Source organism: Jaculus jaculus, chromosome 7, assembly GCF_020740685.1.
Source record: "Jaculus jaculus isolate mJacJac1 chromosome 7, mJacJac1.mat.Y.cur, whole genome shotgun sequence".
Lineage (NCBI taxonomy): Eukaryota > Metazoa > Chordata > Mammalia > Rodentia > Dipodidae > Jaculus > Jaculus jaculus.
In genome coordinates, this window is record NC_059108.1 from 69603343 (window position 1) to 69626442 (window position 23100).

Consider the following 23100-nt stretch of genomic DNA (forward strand, 5'->3'; position numbering starts at 1 on the left):
CATTTCTCCAGCCCTAGATCTCCTAGATTTTATTTAACATATATACAGTGCCTTATGAAGAGTGATATTGGTGCACAAATAACTTAAAAGAAAAGTAAAAACTTCAAGAATTGTGCTTCCTGGGGCCAGAGAGATAGCTTAACAGTCAAGGCTCAATTCTGAACAGGGATCCTTGTAAGCTAGATGCACAAGGTAACACATGCATCCGGAGTTCATTTGCAGTGGCTGGAAGCCCTGGCACACCCATCTTCCGTCTTTCTCAAATAAATAAAAATACTTTTTACCAAAAAAAAAAAAAAAAAAAAAAAAAATTCCAGAGCTGGGCGTGGTGGCGCATGCCTTTAATCCCAGCACTCGGGAGGCAGGGGTGGGTGGATCGCTGTGAGCTCAAGGCCACCCTGAGACTGCATAGTGAGTTCCAGGTCAGCCTGAATAGAGTAGAATGAGACCCTACCTCAAAAATAAAAAAAATAATAATACTAAAAACCTCCTCCATGTAGACCAGCTGACAGAAAGCTGGAAGAAGCCATTCTACATGTAGTTCAATGGGAGAAAGAGAGACCACCAGTGAAGATACTCAACAGTGGACACTGCAAGCCTTATAATTGGCCAGCCAGCCCAAATGAGCCAACGGGTACAATAGTGGCACGTCTGTCATGGTGGAAACCAACTGCCCTCCAATTGGACTGGAGGCCTGCTCCATGTGAGCAAACACATCCCTGAACTGAAAACTTAAAACAGGGGTAGTCATGAGCCCTGGGGGTGTAACATCTGCCGAAGTCTGGAAAAATGCATATACTATACTTATCAAACTGCCCAGTAAGCACTTCTCTTAATATTTATACCCTTATATTAACACTACTCTCACTTTGGGTAGAGAATCTTCTCTTTTCAGATGGCAGTGCCTTTGGATGACTCAGAAGGTATCATAGTGCTGGAAAGAAGTGACTGGAGTACTGAGTAACATCTTGATCACACCTTCCAAGACTCAGGGTATAATGCAGAAGAGGTGGCAGAAAGAATTTAAGAGCTAAAGGAAGGGTAGGACTCCGTACAATGTGCTCCCTCCAGGCATAAAATGGCCTGCATATGCATGACCTCATAGTGCCTGACACTACCTACACAAGACCATCATAAGAGGAGGAAAAGATAATGGCATCAAAATAAAAGACAGACTGATTGAGATGGGGAGGGGATATGATGGAGAATGGAATTTCAAAGGGGAAAGTGGGGGGGAGGGAGAGTATTACCTTGGGATACTTTTTATAATCATGAAAAATATTAATAAAAATTGAGAAAAGGGCTGGAGATAATGGCTTAGCGGTTAAGCCCTTACCTATGAAGCCTCAGGACCCACGTTAGCCAGATGCACAAGGGGGCGCACGCATCTGGAGTTCGTTTGCAGTGGCTGGAGGCCCTGGCGCGCCCATTCTCTCTCTCTCTCTCTCTCTGCCTCTTTCTCTCTCTGTCACTCTCAAATAAATAAAAACAAACAAAAAATATTTTAAAAAAATTGAGAAATAAAAAAGATCCAAGTTGGCCTCAAATAGTTCTGGGATTGCAAGTATATGCCCTCACTGGTCATGTGATTTTTTTAAAAATTGCTTTAATTTTTTTCATTTATTTATTTATTTTTATTTGCAAACAGAGTGATAGACACAGAGAATGGGTGCACCAGGGATTCTGGCTCCTGCAAATGAACTCCAAATGCATGCACCATTTTGTACATCTGACTTTATGTGGGCACTGGGGAATCAACTCAGGTCATTAGGTTTTGCAATGAAGTATCTTAGCTGCTAAGCCATCTCTCCAGCCCTATTTCACTTTATTTTATTTTATTTTATTTTTTGGGAGGCAGGGTTTCACTCTAGTCCAGGCTGACCTGGAATACACTACATAGTCTCAGACTGGCCATGAACGCATGCTGATCCCCCTACCTCTGCTTCCCGAGTCCTGGGATTAAAGGTGTGCACCAGTACACCCAGCCTATTTTATTGTTTTAACTTGGTGATGCTTGGGACATACCCAGAGCATGCTAATAATAAACTTTACCAGTAAGCTACATCCCAGTCTGAATTCTGAGTTATGCCTTTTCATCAATCCTCAGTACCCATGTAAAGCCAGATGCAGAATGGCGCATGCATCTGGAGTGTGTTTGCAGAGGCAGAAGGCCCTGATGTATCCATTCTCTCACTCTCTCTCAAATAAAAAAATATTCTTTTAAAAAAAGATCAGGGCTGGAGAGATGGCTTAGCGGTTAAGTGCTTGCCTGTGAAGTTTAAAGACCCCAGTTTGAGGTTCGATTCTCCAGGACCCATGTTAGCCAGATGCACATGGGGGCGCACACGTCTGGAGTTCGTTTTCAGTGGGTGGAAGCTCTGGGGCGCCCATTCTCTCTATATATCTGCCTCTTTCTCTCTCTGTCACTCTCAAGTAAATAAATAAAAATGAACAAAAAAATTTTTTAAAAAATCAAGCAGAGGGATGGCTTAGCGGTTAAGGTGTTTGCCTGCAAAGCCAAAGGACCTAGGTTCAATTCCCCAGGACCCACATTAGCCAGATGCACAAGAAGACACACATGTCTGAAGTTTGTTTGCAGTGGCTGGAGGCCTTGCCACACCCATTCTCTCTCCCTCTTTCTCCCCCTCTTTCTCTGTTAAATAAATAAATAAAGAGAAAAAATAGAAAAAAAAAAAGTGGACAAAATAGCACATGCCTTTAACCCCAGCACTCAGGAGGCAGAGGTAGGAGGATCACCATGAGTTTGAGGCCACCCTGAGACTAGCTAGTGAATTCCAGGTCAGCCTGAGCTACAGTGAGACACTACCTCAAAAAAATAAAATAAAATAAAAATAAACCACACATCATGGTAGATCAAGGCTAATCCTAGCAATTAGGAAGCTGCGGCAGGACAAGTGCCATAACATTGATGCCAGCCTCTTTCAAAAGAGCAAAGACAAATAAACAAACCAACCACTCTATTGTCCCTGGGGTTAAAAAAAAAAAAAAATCCCTGATAATGAATTCAAAATCCCAGGTCTTGGGGCTGGAGAGATGGTTTAGAGGTCAAGGCACTTGCCAGTAAACCCAAATGACCCAGGTTTGATTCCCCAATATCCACATAGGCCAGATGAACATGGCATTGCATGCATCTGGAGTTGGTTTGCAGTGGCTAGAGGCCCTGGCATGCCCATTCTCTCTCTCTAATAGAAACATAAATAAATAAATAAAATTCCAGGGTTTACCCCACTCCCCCTTCCCTTTTTTTGTTTTGTTGAGGTAGGGTCTCATTCTAGCTCAGGGTGACCTGGAATTCATTATGTAGTCCCAGGGTAGCCTTGAACTCATGGCAATCCTTCTACCTCTGCCTCTCAAGTACTGGGATTAAAAGCATGCACTACCACGCCCGGCTCCCCATTCCCATTTTAAAATTGTTTTTATTTTTATTTATTTATTTGAGAGACAAAGAGGGAGAGAATATGGACACACCAGGGCCTCCAGCCTCTGCAGAGGAACTCCTGATGCATGAGCCACCTTGTGTATTCGGCTTAAGTGGATCCTGGGGAATCAAACCTGGGTCCTTTGGGTTTGCAGGCAAGCACCTTAACCGTTAAGCTGCTAGTAGGCAAAGCCAAAGGACCCAGATTCAAATCTCCAGTACCCCAGGTTCAAATCTCCACTACCCATAGAAAGCCAGATGCATAAGGCAACACGTGCATCAGGAGTTCACGTGCAGTGTCTGGAGGCCCTGGAGCACCCATTCTCTATCTCTAGCTCTATCTGCCTCTTTCTCTCTCTCTCTCAAATATATAAGTATAATATCTAAAAAACAACAAAAAAAAAAAAAGGTGGATGGAGCCAGGAGCCACACACCTTTATTCCCAGGACTTGGGAGGAAGAGAAAGGAGGGTCATTATGAGTGTGAGGCCACCCTGGGACTACAGAGTGAATTCCAGGTCAGTTTGGGCTACAGTGAGACCCTATCATGGGGGAAAAAAACCCACAAGAAACAAATAGCTAGATGGGGTAGCACAAGTCTATAATCCCAGCAAGCCTATAGTGATGGGAGACAGAGATAGCATGAGAAGCTCGTGGACCAGCTGGCCTGGCCTACAACAAAAAGACCCTGCCTCAAACAAGGCAGATATCAAGAACTGACTTCCGAAGTTGTCCTCCAACCTCCTCCACAAGTGTGCTGTGCATGCACACATACACACACAAGTAAGGCCTGAAAGATTAAAATGCACCAAGTAAAAATACAATTGTAAACTGGCTAGGTAGTTTTTTATGCTTGTTAAAAGTAGGTAACTTGCCAGGTGTGGTGGCGCACGCCTTTAATCCCAGCACTGGGGGGGGGGGGGGACAGAGGTAGGAAGATTGCCCTAAATTCCAGGCCACCCTGAGACTACAGAGTGAATTCCAGGTCAGCCTGAGCTAGAGTGAGACCCTATCTCAATATCCCCACCAAAAGAAAAAAAAATACCTAACTAAACCTCTGAAACATGGCTAGATCATGAGACTTACAGTTTAATGAGGTCATAACAAGGGAATAAAAAAGCTCTCAGGGCAGGCGTGCTGGTGCATGCTTTTAATCCCAGCACTTGGGAGGCAGAGGTAGGAGGATGGCGGTGAGTTGAGGCCACTCTGAGACTACATAGTGAATTCCAGGTCAGCCTGGGCTAGTGTGAGACCCTACCTCAGAAAACCAACAACAACAAAAAAGCTTTCTTGTATAGTATCCTTGGACTTCATCTAGTATTGGGCCCCACACACCAATGCATTTTTTCCTCTAATTGTGTAACACATTAAATGAAGGGTTTTTGTTGTTGTTGTTGTTGTTGTTGTTTTTTGAGATAGGGTTTTGCTCTAGACCAGGCTAACTTGGAATTCACCATGTAGTCTCAGGCTGGTTTCCAAATCACAGTGATCCTATGCCTCCAGAGTGCTCAGATTAAAGGGGTGCACCACCATGCCCAACAAATAAAGCAGTTTTAGAAGCTGAAAGGAACTCCAAGGTATTATATAGTCTAAGAATTTGTTTATAAAGTGTAGAATAATTTCAAGAGAAATCAAATGTAGAAAACTGAGCATGGAAACACATGCCTATACTCCCAGCACTATGGAGGCTGGCTGCCCTGAATTCTAGACCAGTCTAGGCTTTACTGTAAGTTCCACACCAGCCACATTACATAGTGAGAGTACCATGATACCCACTCACCCCAAAATAATTTTTGCAGAAACACACTTGCTAACTTTACAATTAAGTATCATCCATAGGACACCCAAGCAGAGCAGTTATAAAACTATGTTTTTTATGAGCTGGGCATGGTGGTGCATGCCTTTAATCCCAGTAATCAGAGGCAGAGGTAGGAGAACTGCCATGAGTTCAAGGCCACCCTGAGATTACATAGTGAATTTCAGGTCAGCCTGGGCTAGAGTGAGACCCTACCTTGAAAGCCCCTCCCCCCCCAAAAAAAACAACTATGAGGGCTGGAGGGGTGGCTCAAAGGACCCAGGTTAGCCAGATGCACAAGGGGACACACTCGACTGGAGTTTGTTTCCAGTGGCTGGAGGTCCTGGTGCACCCATTCTCTCCCTCCCTCCCTCTCTCTCCCTCTTTCTCTGTCAAATAAATAAATAATAATAAAAACTATGGATTAAAGCCAACTACTTTTCATATTACAGATAAGGAAACTGAGAAACCCAGGTGACTTTCTTGTCCTTAAGTAACAGAACTATCAGGAATGTTTAAGAGTAACTGCAAACTGAGCATGGTGGCTCACGCCTTTAATCCCAGCACTTGGGAGGCAGAAGTAGGAGGACTGTCATGAGTTCAAGGCCACCCTGAGTCTACAAAGTAAATTCCTGGTCAGCCAGGGCTAGAGCAAGACCCTACCTCGGGGGCTGGAGAGATAGATGGCTTAACGGTTAAGTGCTTGCCTGTGAAGCCTAAGGACCCTGGTTTGAGGCTCAATTTCCCAGGACGCACATAAGCCAGATGCACAAGGGGGCACACGCGTCTGGAGTTAGTTTACAGTGGCTGGAGGCCCTGGTGCGCCCATTCTCATTCTCTCTCTCTCTCTGCCTGTTGCTCTCAAATAAATAAACAAAAAAATTTTTTAAAAATTTTTAAAAAGACCCTACCTCAGGAAAAAAAAAAAAGAGTAACATCAAATAGTTAAACATTTAATACCAGAAATGGAGATGATTTTATAAAGGACTGAGTTTAAGGAAATCTATATCAAGAAAAGCTCTTTTTTAAACATATTTTTATTTATTTGAGAGAGACAGCAAGGAAGAGGCAGACAGAGAGAGTAACGGTGCTTGCTTCGGGGATTCCAGCCACTGCAAACAAATTCCAGATGTATGTTCCACTTTGTGCAACAGGCTTCATGTGGGTACTAGGAAATTGAACCAGGGCTGTCACAACTTTTGGCACACTCCAGTGAAAATACAAGGACTTTATTAATAGCTCCTTTGATTTTGTTTTTTAAAAACTCCAGGCCTTTAAGTAAAATTGGGCTTGATTAGAATTCAACTACATATACAAAAACATTTCCAATGAAAAGAACTTAGAATATTGGTGATAAATATGAAATACACAACGCTATGTCATTCCATTTATTTGTTATCTCCAAACAGCCCACTCGAACAAACTTTCTTACCTGTGAATTTGGCTGGAATGCAGCATGGGGTGTTGAATGTTTCTGTAAATTTTCTAGCATTAGAGCCTGGTATGGACAAGGGCAAAAATCAGAATCCAGAAGAAAAACAACAAAAAACAAAACTAATACACACTTAAACTGTACTTCTTTTATAGTCTTGTTAAAGCCTTTACTAATACCACTGTCATTCATTTTCAGAAGACCCTTAAAGGTTACAGCTTCTGAGTATACAGACATAAATTATTACTGACACACAAAGTCAGTGAGTGACCTGGCTGTGTCTTAAAATCAGCGACAATGACAGAATCAGTAGTATATTCCTTATTATCTTCTGCAATTTTGACTAGAGCCCCTTTTAAATATGGCCCACCAGGCAAAATTGGTTCAAACACTCAAACAAGCTTCAAATACACAACACATACATGTGGCTGCTGCAGGTTTGGGCTTGACGGAATTAATTGTTTACTCAGGACTAGAACTGCTTAAGTGAATTTGTACAATTTCCAGCAGTGACACCCAGACTAATCAAATTTATTAAAATTTCAAAAAAGTAATTGACCACAGACCCTGTAAACTGTGGTCTGATCTAATCCACACACGCCCACACAAACTGTCAGCTTCTGTATAAACAACGGTCTGCCAACTCAACCCTTGAACCGACCTACCTCCTGTCGGTGCTACCGGCCACGCACCGTAAAGAACTCTAGAACCAGACTACTTCATCTTCTCTCCACTTACATCAAACCTTTACACAACCACCCATCTGTCTACCTCATGAAAGTCCATTCTCATCTACTCGAACACATACAACCGGCCTCACCTCACTTATCAATATTCATCTAATTCTTAACCACCAAAACTGCTTCTGGGTTCACCGGACATCCCATCATCTCACGTCCTAATCTAATCATATGGACATTTCTACCCTACCCTAAACGTGTCCTTGCAGACAGATACCAAGCCCACCCGCTCCTCCTCCTAACTGTACCCCTACTCGGATCCTGCCCAAAGCGGCCCCTGAAGGCCTGCAACACCGGTGGTTGTAGTGGGATTTAACTCCTTCTGGAGCGCATGCGCCGACACCAGACACAAACAAGGAGGGGGTGGGGGAAGAAGGAAGGAGCTTAACACACTCCGGAGAGTAGCACGCACCCACCCATTTTGGGCTCGCGCTGCTACCGTTAAGGCGGGAACCGGCGCGACCTCTATTCCAGCGCAAGCACACCAACCACCGTGCGCGCGGGTCTGGAGGCTCGCGCTGGCGGCCTGAGAGCTCGCGCCAAGCCCGGACACTGCGCCTGCGCCGCGGCGGAGACTCGTCTCTACCGGGTCCGCTCCCCTCCGACACCCCGGTAATGCCGACTTCTCACCCCTTTGAGCCGCTTGACCAGGGCACTCTTCTGCCCGCTTTTGGCTAGGCCTCGCTGCTCCAATGCGGCCTTCAGGTCGGTCACCCGCAGAGCCTGAAGAGGCTTCCCGTCCAGAGTCACCTCCTCCAGCTCCGCCATCTTGCGTGAGGTACTCGGGTCCGTCCCGACGGCTTCGGGCATCTTCGGTAATTTCCGCCAACGCCCTTCTAACGAACCGAGCTGATCCCGCCCACTGCCATAAGTCCACCCCACCGTTACCACTCAGAATGCCCCGGGTTCCTCCGGAACTGCTCGAGTATTTCCGCCTCCACATCGGCACCAATCGGTTCTTTCCATCTGCCCTTCAGCCGCCCCTCCCACCTTGCTTTCAGGCTCGGTTATCTTCGTCTTGCCGAGGCTATGAATCGAATCTATTCGGAAAACTTCGACTCTGGCATAACCATAATCGGAGACATTCGGTTATCTCCGGGTCTGGAGTGGAGGAGCTAGGGCACTTGGGTGTTTGGGCCTGGTTCAAGACCGGAAGTGCGTGGGTTGCCAGGCTGGCTTTGCTTAGGGTTTTCAGGAAACATGGAAGCTGCTGCCCTAGCCGGAGTTGAAAGACTCTTATGATCTCTGGACGTCTTCTGAGAGGAAAGGGGAGGTAAGCTGGGAAATAGTCCTTTGGGGCTAAGTCAAATTTGATGTTTGTAGGTTACCTTAGGAGGACAACCCTTTTGCTCCCGTATGGAAACAGCTGCCGTTCCCCATCTTCTGGACCCTGTCCGTCTATCTAAGGGATTTGTTGTTCTTTATTGCTAACTGTAGTAAGAGGCTTGTAGCCTCCAGTGTGGGCAAGGTAGCATCTTGTCTTTGGACCCAGGCAATAAACTGGTCCATGACATTGAATTTAAGTTTGCTGTGAAAGCGATGTGGCAAGACCCCGAAAAGTTTCCCTTTCTCAAAATAAGTTAAACAAGTTAATTAATTGGCGCTTCTCCCAGTAGGGACACTCTGAAAATGGCAATCATCACTGTTTTTGTACTAACTGATGTTTAGAGGTTTCTTTCTATGTCACTAAAATCTTAGAACTTGCAGCACAAGGAACAAATAGAAATGTAGAAATAGAAATATAGCTTACGGCTTTCATTATAAAAGATACAAACTGTAGGACTGAAAACTGTTGAGTTAGCTGACTTATTGCATTCATGAAGAAATAGCAGAGCACCAATAACATTAAGGAAGATTGTTTAAAGACAAATTGTGATGCATCAGTATTGTTAGACTCCCTCAGTCAGCTAACTGAGCTATTTTTCAGAGCCCTCAAAGCCTGGCTCCTGGTTTTCTGTTATTTTATTTGAGGCAAGGCCTTCACTTACTATTTCCTGAGGCTTTACAGAAATTATAATAAGGGGAATCTCAGAAGCTATATGCATATTGGGAAGAAAGTTCTTGCATCATATATGATGTTTTTTCCTTTTTCTTCACTTCATAACTCTGAACAATTATCATTTAGGCCCTGACCAATTGTATCTAACATGTTTATAAAAAGAACAAAACCAAGCTGGGTGTGGCAGCACACCCCTTTAATCCCAGCAGTTGGGATGCAGTGGTGGGTGGATCACTGTGAGTTCAAGGCCACCCTGAGACTGCATAGTGAATTCCAGGTCAGCCTGGGCTAGAGGGAAAACCCTCTAAAACTAAATATATATACATATATATGTGTGTGCATGTGTGTTTGAGGTTTGATTCCCCAGGATCCACGTTAGCCAGATGTATAAGGGGGCTCAAGTGTCTGGAATTCGTCTGGAATTTGTTTGCAGTGGCTGGAGTCCCTGGCACACCCAGTCTCTCGGTCTGCCTCTTTCTCTGTCTGTCGCTCTCAAATAAATAAATAAAAGTAAACAATTTAAAAATAAAATAGAATAAAGGATCCTTTTGATTCTGGCATAGTGGTGTGCACCTGCAATCCCAACATTCAAAAGCTGAGGCAGGAGAATGAAATTCCAGGCTAGTCTTGGGCTACATAGTGATCCCTTTCCCCTCTGGAATAAAAAGATCCTTTCCTTTTCCTATAAATTAGTGAGAAGTAAGCCAGGCATGGTGGTGCACACCTTTAATCCCAGTACTCTAGAGGCAGAGGTAGGAGGATCAAGGCCACACTGAGACTACATAGTGAATTTCAGGCCTGCCTGGGCTAAAGTGAGACCCTACCTCAAAACAACTGAAAAAAAAGAATTTTCTTATTATTTTTATTTATTTGAGAAAGAGAGGGAGGGAGGGAGAGAGAAGAGGCAGAGAGAAAAAGAATGGGTGTGTCAGGGCCTCCAGCCGCTGCAAATAAACTGTGGACACATGCACCACTTTAATGCATTTGGTTTAAATGGGTCCTGGAGGATTGACCCTGGGTCCTTTGGCTTTGCAGGCAAGCGCCTTAACTGCTAAGCCATCTCTCCAGCCCAGTGAGAAGTATTCTTCTCAATAGCTGCTGACTGAATGCTATAAGATTTTTTTGCTGCTTGGGAGTTGTTTTGTTTGCTCTGTCTGGAGAAAACATAACAGTGTTTTTTTGTTTCAGGATGTCACTGGAATCATCTTCCTCTTCACTATCACCATCCTTCCCTTCTCCATTACCCTCAGTACCAGACAGTATTAGCAATTCTTCCCCTCCTCCCATGTCTTACATCACTTCCCAGGAAATGAAATGTATTCTTCACTGGTTTGCCAGTTGGTCAGCTCCCCAGCGTGAATGTTTTCTACAGGACCTGGTAGCTAAAGCAGTGCCAGGAAAACTACAGCCCCTGGTGGATGGTCTAGAGCAGCTTAGTGTGTCTGGGCCAAATCGACCACCTTGCATATTTGAGTGCCAGCTCCGTCTTTGGGATCAGTGGTTTCGAGGTTGGGCTGAACAAGAGCGCAATGAATTTGTCAGGCAGCTGGAGGTCAGTGAGCCAGACTTTGTGGCAAAGTTTTACCAAGCAGTGGCTGCTACAGCTGGAAAGGATTGATCAAGAAAGTAACCACAGCTAATTGAACCAAGGACATGGCTGCAGTGAGAACTCAATGGAGATGTGTTGCTTAAAGATTTAGGGGGTGGCATGATCTGACTGAACTTGCTGATGAACACAGGCATCGTTTTTTCAGCATAACAATGGTATATCAGGTGGACTCCTTGTGTCAACATAATCCATGTAAGCAAATCCTGATTGTGTCAGGCACCTTCATTGCATTTTTCCAAGGACTGTTGAAACTTCAAGAATTTGACCACTTTGCAACTATAATCAAAAGGAACCTACCCTTTATAACTGAAGCCTACTGTTGGCCCATGGAGGCTATAAATTAGAACTTTCCTTTCTCAGAAATAGGAGAGAACAATAAGAAGCATTTTTATATTTTATTAGATTCAGGTGGCTGGCTTAATCACCCTTATCGTACTCTAGCATGATTATGTGACATCCCAACTACTGGGTTTCCCAGTGAAGACTTAATAAAATTAAAGTAGATCAAAGAAAGAAGATAATTCTGGCCTTCAAACTGTTTTGATTCCAAAAGGCAATGAACATTAAATAAGTAAAAAATATCAGGGACTGGGAAGATGGCTCAGTGGCTAAAGGCCTGCTGGCCTTGGTTCAATTTGCTACCCACTCATGTAAAGCCAGATGGGCATTCGTTTGCAAGAGAACCTGGTGTTCCCATACACACATACAAATAAGTAAAAATTATTTTTGTTTGTTTTTGGTTTTTCGAGGTAGGATCTCAGGCTGACCAGGAATTCACTATGTAGTCTCAGGGTGGCCTCAAAGTCACAGTGATCCTCCTACTTCTGCCTACTGAGTGCTGGGATTAAAGGAACATGTGATGTCTTTAGAACTGGTAGCAGATGCTCTTACTCTATTTCTGTAGTACTATAACAGTATGAAAGTGAGAGAAACTTTGCAGATCAAGCAGTTTATTTTTTGTATCAAAATAAACAATGGAACTTCATCATAAGACAACTGCATCTTCCTCATTACAAAGCTATTATAAAGTTCATATCCTGGGAAAGGGGTATTCTGAGGACAGTAGTACTTGATAACATAGAATAGATGAAGTTTTCCATCCTGTTGACTCAAGAAATAGTCCTCTAGGGATTTTCCTACCTGGGACTCCCTCCCAAGCTGGGAGCTTTTTTTTTTTTTTTTTTTTTTTTGGCCTTACTCTGCTATATTTTCCTAAAATTTTGCATAGTTCAAAATGAATGATAGCATAGTTCATCCAGTCAGACCCTTGCACCATGTCCCTCATGATGGTGAGGGGTAGATGGTCTGACCCGAAGTGTAGCTCGTTTCTGAAAGGCCACAGTTCCTAGTGCACCCATCAGAATTAGCAGCAATAGGCAGAATCCCATGGGCAGAAGTAGGTGGGTCACGGAGGGATTATGGTCTGATGTAGCCAGCAGCCTGGGAATATGGAAAATACTGTTGGACCTGAAATAGTGCCTATGCACACACACAATTTTTTATTTTTTAATCAGAACATAGAACCTGAAAATAGGAATAAAGCCAAGATCCAGCTCTCCCAGCAACTTCAATTATTGGAAGGAGACCTAATTTGTCAGTGAGGGAATGGCTTAAGGGAAGAGTTAAACTGTAGTGTTTCAGTAGCTAAGACTCTAGATGCTGCTTAAAAAAGGAAGGGGAGGGCTGGAGACATGGATGGCTTAGCAGTTAAGGCTCTTGCCTGCACAGACTAAGGACCATGGTTTGATTCCCTAGCACCCATGTAAGCCAGATGCACAAGGTGGTGCATGTGTCTGGAGTTCCTTTGCAGCAGCTGGAGGCCCTGGCATACACATTCCCTCTATCAAATAAATAAAACTTTAAAAAAAAAAAAAAAGAAAGAAAGAAAGGCAGGGGCTGGAGAAATGGCTTAGCAGTTAAGCGCTTGCCTGTGAAGTCTAAGGACCCCGGTTTGAGGCTCGATTCCCCAGGACCCACATTAGCCAGATACACAAGGGGGCGCACGAGTCTGGAGTTCATTTGCAGTGGCTGGAAGCCCTGGTGCGCCCATTCTCAACCCCCTCTATCTTTCTGTCACTCTCAAATAAATAAATAAAAATGGAAAAAAAAAGGCAGCCTTGTGTGGTGGCACACACCTTTAATCAGCACCCAGGAGACAGAAGTAGGAGGATCGCCAAGAGTTCGAGGCCACCCTGAGACTACATAATGAATTTCAGGTCAGCCTGAGCTAGAGTGAGATCCTACCTCAAAAGAAAAGAAAGAAAGAAGGCGGGGGGGGGAGGGCCAGAGATGGCTTAGCAGTTAAGGCACTTGCTTGAGAAGCCTAAGGGCCCAGGTTCAGTTCTCCAGGCTCCACGTGAACCAAATGCACAAGGTGGTGCATACATCTGGAGTTTGCCGCGGTTGGAGTGCCCATTAGCTCTCCCTCTTTCCCAAAGAAAAATAATTTTAAAAATAAATAAAATAAAATAAAAAAGAAAGGAGCCAGGCGTGGTGGTGCACGCCTTTAATCCCAGCACTTGGGAGGTAGAGGTAGGAGGATCGCTGTGAGTTAGAGGCCACCCTGAGACTACATAGTTAAGTCCAGGTCAGCCTGGACCACAGTAAGACCCTACCTTGAAAAACCAAAAAGAAAAGAAAGAAAGGAAGGGGAATCAGTTTGGTTGGTGCTGCATGCCTGTGATAGCAACATTCTAGAGTGGAAGCAAGAGAATCAGAAGTTCAAGGCCAATTAGCTACATAACCAATTTGAGGCCAACCTAGACAAAAAAAAAGAAAGGTTGGGGGTGGGACTGGGATCCATAAGTTTAGGGATGCGAACTCTGTTATTATGGGAAAAGTGCCACATAGTGATGACCCAAAAGTGGTATTTGGCATCTTTCAAACATCTAGACTCCAGGGATTCAAAAGAAAACTATGTGGAGTGTCATCTTACTTGCTGTATTCTGTGGTGAATCTTGCTTTTCCATGATACACTTCCAGGGGCTTCTCTTGGAGGGTCAAGGTCAGGGCCCTGTGTAGCATAGCAACTGAAGGCCCTTGGCAGCCAGGAGGCTTCCACATATGCACAAAGAACACCAAGCTAGCAGTGACTGATGGGCTGTGGAAGTAGCACCTAAGTGGACATTAGGATTTCTTTAATGGGGTTGTCCTTAGAAGAGCATATCTAATGAAACAAGTCTTAGGAATGGATTGAACAGGAAGTTTGCAAAGGCACCAGGTGGACATTGTGGTGCACACCTTTAATCCCAGCACTCAGGAAGCCAAGATAGGAGGAAAGTTTTTAAAATAACAAAGTCATTCTCTATGGCCCCATTGTATAAATGCTCAGCCTGAACTGTCCCTTTACCTGTTAGTACCACCTCTGTTCACCAGGGCCTGCAGTACTATTTCAGACAACTCTTCTCTCTGTTTCTTCCTCAGTAAGAGGCCTGGGGGCCCAGTCAGTCCTAAAGACAGCTGGACTAGCAGGTCTTGGGTTGAATGACTCACAGGTGGAGTACTGGTATCTTCATTACTCTGACACAGCCGACCTTGGGGACAGTAAAGAAGACCATGGTATCCAGGTATCTGCAAGGAAATGTACAGCAGAGTATAAGCTATACCCTGAGTTACCTGCTTAAGCCTTCCTTCTAAGAAAAATGTACCTTCTAGAGGCTTAGTGGTTAAGGCACTTACCTGTGAAGCCTAAGGACCCAGGTTTGATTCCCCAGCATTCTCATAAGCCAGGTGCACAAAATGGCTCATGTGTCTAGCATTCATTTGCAGTGGCTGGAGGCCCTGGTGTGCCCTTTCTCTATCTGCCTCTTCCTTTCCCTCCCTCCGTGTCTCTCAAATAAGTAAATGAATTAAATAAAAAGATAAAAGCCCAGGTGTGGTGGTGCATGCCTTCAATCCTAGCACTTGGGAGGCTGAGGTAGGAGGATCTGTAATGAGTTTGAGGTCACCCTGAGACTACAGAGTAAATTCCAGGTCAGCCTGGGCTAGTACGAGATCCTACCTTAAAACAAAACAAAAAAAGATTAGCAGCCGGAGCGTGGTGGCGCATGCCTTTAATCCCAGCACTTAAGAGGCAGAGGTAGAGGATCGCCATGAGTTTGAGGCCACCCCGAGACTACATAGTGAATTCCAGGTCAGCCTAGACTAGTGTGAGACCCTACCTCAAAAAGCCAAAAAAGGGCTGGAGAGATGGCTTAGCGGTTAAGCGCTTGCCTATGAAGCCTAAGGACCCCGGTTCGAGGCTTGGCTCCCCAGGTCCCACGTTAGCCAGATGCACAAGGGGGCGCACACGTCTGGAGTTCGTTTGCAGAGGCTGGAAGCCCTGGCGCGCCCATTCTCTCTCTTTCCCTCTATCTGTCTTTCTCTCTGTGTCTGTCACTCTCAAATAAATAAATAAAAATTTAAAAGTTGTTTAAAAAAAAAAGGAAGAGAAAAATGAATATCAAGTGGGTTGGATAGGGGCTGAGAGCATAGCTCAATGAGTGCAATGCCATGCAATTCTCTCTAGCACTGGAAAAAAATAAAAAAAGAAAAGGGAAAATGTTGAATATTAGGTGTGGTGGCTCACCTCTATAATCCCAGTACTCAGAAGGCTGAGGCAGGAGGATTGCTGCAATGAAGCTAGACTGGGCTATGTAGCAAGTTCCAGGCCAGCCTTGAACTATAGAGTAATACCCTATCTCAGAAAAAGACAGTACTACCATACAAGCATTTCCCAACTTCTTTTTACCAGTGTGCCACAACTAATCCTTTTATGATATTCACCTGAATTGCCATTCCTGGAAGGCAAGGGACCCAAGGTGATCCCTGCACCTGCACCTTGTATGCTCCCTTCTGTGTACATTGATGTAAATAGCAATGGCCAGTGAGCTCTTTTTCCCTAAGATGTGGGATTTGAGAAGGATAGCTGGTCTGGTCCTCAGAGAGTAACTGTGAAGTGAGGTTGGCAAGGAAGCAGCGACTCTGGGAATGGTAGATCTCTCCATGGGGATTCTCTGCTCCCACTGGGAGTCCATTTTCCTCTTTCCAGCATTCACTCTGAAGGGCAAAGAAGGAGGTAGAAATGTTCGTCTTGGGTTGGAGAGATGGCTTAGCAGTTAAGGTGCTTGTCTATGAAGCCTAAAGACCCATGTTCCATTCCCCAGACCCCATGTAAGCCAGACGCACAAGATGATGCATGTGCAAGGTCGTACATGTGCACAAGGTGGTGCACGTGACTGGAGTTCGATTACAAAGGCTGGAGGCTCTGGCATGCCAATTCTCTCTCTCTCTCAAAAAAAAAAAAAAAAAATGAGCCGGGTGTGATGGTGCATGCCTTTAATCCCAGCAGAGGTAGAGACAGAGGTAGGAGGATTGCCATGAATTTGAGGCCATCCTGAGACTACATAGTGAGTTCCAGGTCAGCCTGGGCTGTTGGGCTTGCCTCAAAAAAGAAAGAAAAAAAGAATTGTTTGTTTTGATGCCATGCATGTTGACTTCTTTCCAGGCCCAGTGTTTCATTCTCTGTTCTGTATTCCACTCACCCCATTGGCTAAGGGTTTGTAAATGCGGCAGCCTTCCAGCATGGGGTCTGAGGAGCAGATTCCCTTGTCCAGGTGCAGATAGTGACAGCCCAGCCCACTGTAAGAAGGGATGATAAAATGATGCTAGGGTTGCTGATAGATATATAGTCCCCCACCTGCTCAGCACACACACTTGCCAGTACAGAAGAAATCTGAGGAGTCACTCTTACAGGTGGTCAGCAGGCCAAATTCTATGCCAGATCCTGCTTGAGAGACAGGAAGAGAAAAAACACTCAACAAACAGAGCCTCAGACATCCCTAAGCACCCTTCCATCCTGTCCCACATCTCACAGAAACAACTTGGGTCATGAGAACGGCTCTCTGCAGGTCTCTTATTTCTTACCCTGGCCCCACAAGAGCTCCTCTGCAGCACTATCATTGACCTGATACCAGCCTGAATCTTTGAAGGCAGCAAGAGTGATTGGGTCAAGTCGAGTGCGCCTGGCACCATGGAAAGTAGCAGTCATTATAGAGCCTTGGAGCAGTCTGGCCTCCCAGTGGGAAGATAAAGAGCCCTGCTGGATGAGGTAGCAAATGGCTGGTTGTTATCTGGCTACTCTGTTCCTTTCATCTCCCAATGTGTTATTCTCACCTCTTCTTCCAAAGGAACTCCCAAAGAAACCTTGAGCACTCCCAAGTGTTTGGCCAGGCTGTGCCTAACAGCTGGGGTGATGAGAAGCTGCTGTCCCCGCTTATCTCGCCTTGTCACTTGTTTCCTTCTGGAACAATTCTCTCTAACTGAGTACAGAAAGGGAAGGGAGAGGAGAACTTAAAAAGAGTGAAATAGAATCAGAAGGAAGAAGGTCACAAGGTAGTGAACTTCCTTCAGTCACCATTGTGGGAAGTCCACCTGCTCCGTCATTCCTCCCATTTACCCCAGAGTCCTGAGGGGCAATCCCTCCACTTCTTGAAGAGCTGTCCAGAGAAACCCAGGGCATGGAGCAATTCATGTAGCGTGGCCTAAGGAAAAATGACTGCTGAGTGGGGGAGGGGGTGGGTTTGCAGCAGGGCTCTGTAATCCCTCTTAGAGCTTGAGGTACCTTTCGTCACATTCTCAGGTTCCTCATTGAAGGCTGAGTGAGCTGCCTCCCCCACCCCCACACCTGTCTGCTTCTCCCTGTTCATCATGCAACAGTCATCATGCAGCAGTCACCATGACGATGTCGTTATGGCTGAGGCTGGGACTGGTGAGATGTTGGACACAGTAGACAATGGTACCAGCAAGTGGCCTGTCTTCTGAGTCCAACTGGCAGCTGGCAGCATAGGCTATGATAGAGGGCTGTGAAAAGCCAGGAGAGGGTAGAATAGAAAAAATAAAATAAAATGAGTGTGGTAACACAGGATAGAAGGAGTCTTGAAGACACAGGGCCTGCAGAATTCTGGGATGGCCTGGGGGTTTCTTAGCCCCTACTCAAGCTAATCTTTCTCAGCAGTTCCCAAACTGCCCCAACGAAACAGAGTTTACTTAATAAGACTGCTACCCCTACCGCTGTCTCACAAGATTTAAGATTATAGCCGGGTATGGTGGCACATGCCTTTAATCCCAGCACTCGAAAGGGGGCAGAGGTAGGAGAATTACCATGAGTTCATGGCCACCCTGAGACCACATAGTGAATTCAGGTTAGACTGTGCTGGATAGAGGCTCTACCTTGAAAAACCAAACAACAACAACAACAAAACATTTTAAGATTATGAGAGGAAGAGCAGGGGAAAGGGATTTGTTTCAAACCTTACCTCTTGATGGCACTTGGAAGTTTGGGCAACGCGTACATACAGGACATAGTCAGCGTTTTGGACCCCAGGCCCATCTGGCTGGATTAGTTGTGGCAGACCATGCTCTGGCCATAAAGCATAGCCACGCAGATGGGCATCTGGCATCTAGCAGAGAATGGAATGTACCATGTAACCTAGCAGAGGGACAGAGACAGGAGCAGTGCCAGGAGGAAAGAAGTTAGCCCTGGTCTGCTTAGTACCATCCAGAAGCTACTAAGAATGCAAAGCTATGCCTGGGGCTGTTGCTCAGTGGTAGAGCACTGGTTTAGCATGTGCAAGGTCCAAATGCAATCATGAGTACTACACAAGAAGAGAGAGAAGGAGGGAAGAAGGAAGATAGGCTGGGAGTGGTGGCGCACGCCTTTAATCCCATCACGCAGGAGGCAGAAGTAGGATCACTATGAGTTCGAGGCTTTAGACAAAAAGTTGTTCCCAGCCACCTGTTTCTGCTTTAATATATTTTGGGGAGTGTGGGTAGAGAGGTACTAAGGAATTATACATTATTATGAAGCACAAGACAAGAAGATAAAGGAACATTTCATTTCATACCATCACCTCTGACTTTAGTTCCTTTACTGTACTGGAAGTATTGAAGACATCTAAGTAGGTTAGAGATCTCCAGATCCCCATGACTAGGAGGTTGCTCTCACCTTTGCTCCCAGGCACCTCTCTCCTTTGTATGCTGTGTTCAAGAGGCTGCACCTGCCAAGAATGGACATCTGTAGGTGAGCTTGAATTACCTCTAGATATCCCTGAAGAACTGTTGTATACATTCATAGTGACATAACTCACCTGTGGTAGTTTGGTGTTTCTGGGTCTCCCCAGACAGCGTGGCAGTATTGTGCAGGGTCTCTACTTAGAAGCAGAGGTCCTTGCACTGGAGGAACTTAAAGAGACAAGCAGAAAATTTAATGTCACCATCTCTGAGTTCAGTTCCTTTTCTGTGCTGGCCTGCATTTTCTGGACCTCTCTATCACTCAGCCCTCTGTGACCCCTGTCCCCTTACTCACCTGCTAGGATACCCTGGATTCTCTGAGTGGTCTCTCTTACTGCAGCCAGGGCTCGGGACCCCTCTCTTATTCCAGTCCCCTCAGGATCCCAAACTTCATCTGATCTAGGATCTCCTGCATAGTAGATTTGGATTCGAAGGGGTTGAGGATCATGGGAGCCAGGGAGAGGGAGGAAAGTTGAGTAGCGGAAGTCTGTGGGCATTTGGGAGAAAGGGGGCCTGAGAAGGCTCACAGACTTCTGGGTCTCATCATGTAGACATCTGCTCATGACCAGCCTGAGAAGGAGCAGCAAGAGCATCTTTCGATATTTTCCCACACCTTGCCCTGGTCCCTTCTTCCCTGGCTCATTATTCTGCCTTCTCCCTCTTTATTCTCTTTCCACATCCTCTCCACCACTGTTGCTTGTTTTTCCAAGACTAGAGAGTTGTTGACTAAATCTACAGTCCCCTGCCAGGAGGTCGGATATGAACCACAAAAGCCAAAGCCATCCTCTTCTGGGGTGTCAGAGGGGGAGCGTTGGGGGAGGGGATGTGATCTTGAGCCCTCAGCTCACCTTTGAGGGAGGAGCTGCCTTTCCCATTGTGGGATCCTGTCCTAGCCCTCTCCTATCTCACATGCTTAGTCCCCCATCTTTCTGAGTAGAAAACATTGAAAGCTCCTTAGAAGTATAATAATAATTTAAAAAAACATAAAGGAGCTGGGTGTGGTGGTGCACGCCTTTAATCCTAGCACTTGGGAAGCAGAAGCAGAGGCAGGAGGATTGCCATGAGTTCGAGGCCACCTTGAGACTACATAGTGAATTCCAGGTCAGCCTTGGCTAGAGTGAGACCCTACCTCAAAAAAATTAAAAAAAAAAAAAAACACCTTGAAAAAGGGCTGAATAGATGGCTCAGTGGTTCAGGTACTTGCCTTTAAAGCCTAAGGGTCTGAGTTCGATTCCCCAATACCCACACAAAGCCAGATGACTAAAGTGGCCCATGCATCTGGTACATGCAGCCCCGTTGTGCCTATTCTCTCTGTCTCTCTACTTGCAAATAAATAAAAATATATTTAAGGGCTGGAGAGATGGCTTAGTGGTTAATGCACTTGCCTGCAAAGACAAAGGAACTTGGTTCAATTTTCCAGGACACATGTAAGCCAGATGCACAAGATAGAACATGTTCCTGGAGTTCGTTTGTAGTGGCTAGAGGCCTGGCACGCCCATTCTCTCCCTCTCTCCCTCTTTCCTTCTTTCTTTCTTTCTTTCTTTCTGCCTCTATCTCTCTCTTTAAAATAAATAAATACAAATAAAATTTACATATATACATACACACACATATATACATGTATACATATATATATGTATATATGTACATGTATACATATATATGTATATATGTATATATATGTATATATGTATATATATATGTATATGTATGTATATATATGTATATATATATAGGTACATGTATACATATGTATGTATACATGTACATATACATGTATATATTTAAAAAGTAAATTGGTGACAGCCGAACATGGTAGTGCATATCTTTAATCCCAGCACTTGGGAGACAGAAGTAGGAGGATCACTGTGAGTTTGAGGCCAGCCTGGGACTACAGAATGAGCTCCAGGTCAGCTGAGGGCTGCAGTGAGACCCTGCATGGGGGGAGAGGGGTAAACAACATGTGATAACAATGAATGGGGTATATGAGGGATGTTTTTGGTTTATAGCTGTCAGCCTGCCTCCCTGCAGGTGAGCAGAAAGGTTTCTACACTTCAATGTCAGAACTAGAAGGCCTCTAAATGATGACTTTTAGGCATTGTGTAGGGCTGTTAGTAGGTGTACAACAAATACACTGACACTCCTTATGGAGGCTGTGGTGATAAGTCTCTGAGGTCTCACAGAATCTGCTTGCGGGCTGTGGAAAAAGAAAAATAAATTCTTTTTTATTTATTTTTAAATTAACATTTTCCATGATTATAAAAAGTATCCCATGGTAATACCCTCCCCCCCCCCAAAAAAAAATAAATTTTTGAAAAATGAACACTAGCTGGTGCTCTTGTAGCAAGCTAAGAGCTCCCACTGTGCTTCCCATCCGGCTTCCCCTTCTTGGCTAACTCCTGCCTTTCCTGTAAGTACTCTGGGAAGCCTTTCTTAACACCTCCCACCCAAATTCCACACTTTCCAGAGGTGGCAAGTGAGTTGGGGGTATCCTCTTACTTCTAGCTCTTAACAGACACCTGCCTTTCTCTATGTAAGTGCTGCTTCAGTGTTCCTTCCTCCACTCCCAACTCCCTGAAGCAGTTCAGGGCGTGGTGCTGCATGCCTTAATCCCAGCTCTCAGGAGGCAGAGGTAGGAAGGTTGCTGTGAGTTTGAGGCCAGCCTAGAGCTAGATAGTGAATTCTAAGTCAGCTTGGGCTAGAGTGAGACTCTACCTTGAAAAGCCAAAAAAAAAAAAAAAAGAAAAGAATATTCTACAGGCTGCAGTGAGCTCAATGGTAGAGCCTTTGTCTAGCATGTGTAAAGTGTGCTTGCAATCGCTAGCCCCAGAGGAAAAAACAAACAAAAACAAAATACCCATAACAACACATGTTATACATACTTTCATTTAGTAACCTTAGAAAAAAGAAATGATGGGGGTGGGGAGGGAGGGAATTACCATGGGATATATTTTATAATCATGGAAAATGTTAATAAAAATTTAAAAAAATAAAGAAAAAAGAAATGAGTATCAACTTAGGTACATCTTCAGGAGATTTAATCTTTCTCGAAGACAAATCTAGTCTTTTCCAAGTATCTGAAGACTTTTTCTCTAAAACAACAAGATCTGATTAGTCAGATTTTTGTGATGAGTTCAGGATACCACCCTAGTCTGCAGCCATTCCTAGTTTGTTGCTGCTCTCTGGTGGCCATGCTGAGAGGCACCACCTTGCTAGAGTCCTGGCCTGCTTAGAAGCTCCTGGGAAGCTTCACACCCCTCACACAGGAGGTGACAGTCAACTCAGGCATATTTGTTGAGGGCCTACTGTCAGCCCTACATGATGTAGGAGATGCCTGAATCTCCTCCCTCCCTCATCCCTTCCCTCCCTCCCTCCCTCCCTCCCTCCCTCCCTCCCTCCCTCCCTCCCTCCCTCCCTCCCTCCCTCCCTCCCTCCCTCTCTTCCTTCCTTTCAAACTCACAGAGATCCTCCTACCTTTGCCTCCAGAATGTTAGGGCTAAAGGTGTGCACTCTTTCTTTTAAAAATAATATTATTTACTTATTTCTAAGCAGAGAGAGATAGACAGAGAGAATAGGCACTCCAGAGCCTCCAGTTGCTGCAAATGGGACTCCAAATACACATGCCACTTTGTACATCTGGCTTTACCTGGGTACTGGGGAATCGAACCTGGGTCATTAGGCTTTGTAGGCAAGTGCCTTAACAGCTGAGCCATCTCTCCAGCCCCTCTCTTTCTTTTTTTTTATTTTTTATTATTTATTTATTTATTTGAGAGCGACAGACACAGAGAGAAAGACAGATAGAGGGAGAGAGAGAGAATGGGCACGCCAGGGCTTCCAGCCTCTGCAAACGAACTCCAGACACGTGCGCCCCCTTGTGCATCTGGCTAACGTGGGACCTGGGGAACCGAGCCTTGAACCGGGGTCCTTAGGCTGGCTTCACAGGTGAGCGCTTAACCGCTAAGCCATCTCTCCAGCCTCTCTCTTTCTTGCTTGCTTTTTTTTTTTTTTTTTTTTTTTTGGTTTTTCTAGGTAGGGTCT

At 45.0% G+C, this 23100-nt stretch overlaps 3 protein-coding genes across 3 annotated transcripts in view; 1 reads left to right on the forward strand and 2 right to left on the reverse strand.

Moving 5' to 3' along the window:
- The window catches only part of Acin1 (apoptotic chromatin condensation inducer 1), a 74059-nt gene extending 65711 nt beyond the window's left edge, over positions 1-8348 (reverse strand). The window contains 3 exon segments of the mRNA XM_004661788.2: positions 6666-6731; positions 8036-8275; positions 8277-8348. Of these exon segments, the coding sequence (XP_004661845.1) occupies positions 6666-6731; positions 8036-8275; positions 8277-8348 (378 nt within the window).
- C7H14orf119 (chromosome 7 C14orf119 homolog) lies at positions 7905-11534 on the forward strand. Its single transcript, XM_045155198.1, has 2 exons — positions 7905-8678; positions 10593-11534. Exons 1-2 carry the CDS (start codon positions 8644-8646, stop codon positions 11020-11022), a joined length of 465 nt encoding a protein of 154 aa, XP_045011133.1. The 5' UTR covers positions 7905-8643; the 3' UTR covers positions 11023-11534.
- Positions 11535-12272: 738 nt separating this feature from the next.
- Positions 12273-19655, reverse strand: Lmln2 (leishmanolysin like peptidase 2). Its single transcript, XM_045155556.1, has 14 exons — positions 19358-19655; positions 19140-19233; positions 18998-19049; positions 18309-18452; positions 17728-17853; positions 17450-17534; positions 17167-17312; positions 16918-17089; positions 16708-16777; positions 16536-16632; positions 15778-16050; positions 14363-14583; positions 13949-14128; positions 12273-12453 (listed from the first exon to the last, which is right to left on the reverse strand). The coding sequence occupies exons 1-14, from the start codon at positions 19653-19655 to the stop codon at positions 12273-12275; spliced, it is 2139 nt and encodes a 712-aa protein (XP_045011491.1).
- Positions 19656-23100: the final 3445 nt, after the last annotated feature.

Excerpts from the sequence above, each read along its gene's own strand:
- C7H14orf119 (XM_045155198.1), top strand. The coding sequence starts at position 8,644 with ATGATCTCTGGACGTCTTCTGAGAGGAAAGGGGAG. Across the intron at positions 8,679-10,592 it reads CTTCTGAGAGGAAAGGGGAG|GATGTCACTGGAATCATCTT; the intron begins GTAAGCTGGGAA and ends TTTTTGTTTCAG.
- Lmln2 (XM_045155556.1), bottom strand. The coding sequence starts at position 19,655 with ATGCTCTTGCTGCTCCTTCTCAGGCTGGTCATGAGCAGATGTCTACAT. Across the intron at positions 17,535-17,727 it reads GCCATAACGACATCGTCATG|GCCACGCTACATGAATTGCT; the intron begins GTGACTGCTGCA and ends ATTTTTCCTTAG. Across the intron at positions 17,313-17,449 it reads TTGCCCCTCAGGACTCTGGG|TTAGAGAGAATTGTTCCAGA; the intron begins GTAAATGGGAGG and ends TTCTGTACTCAG.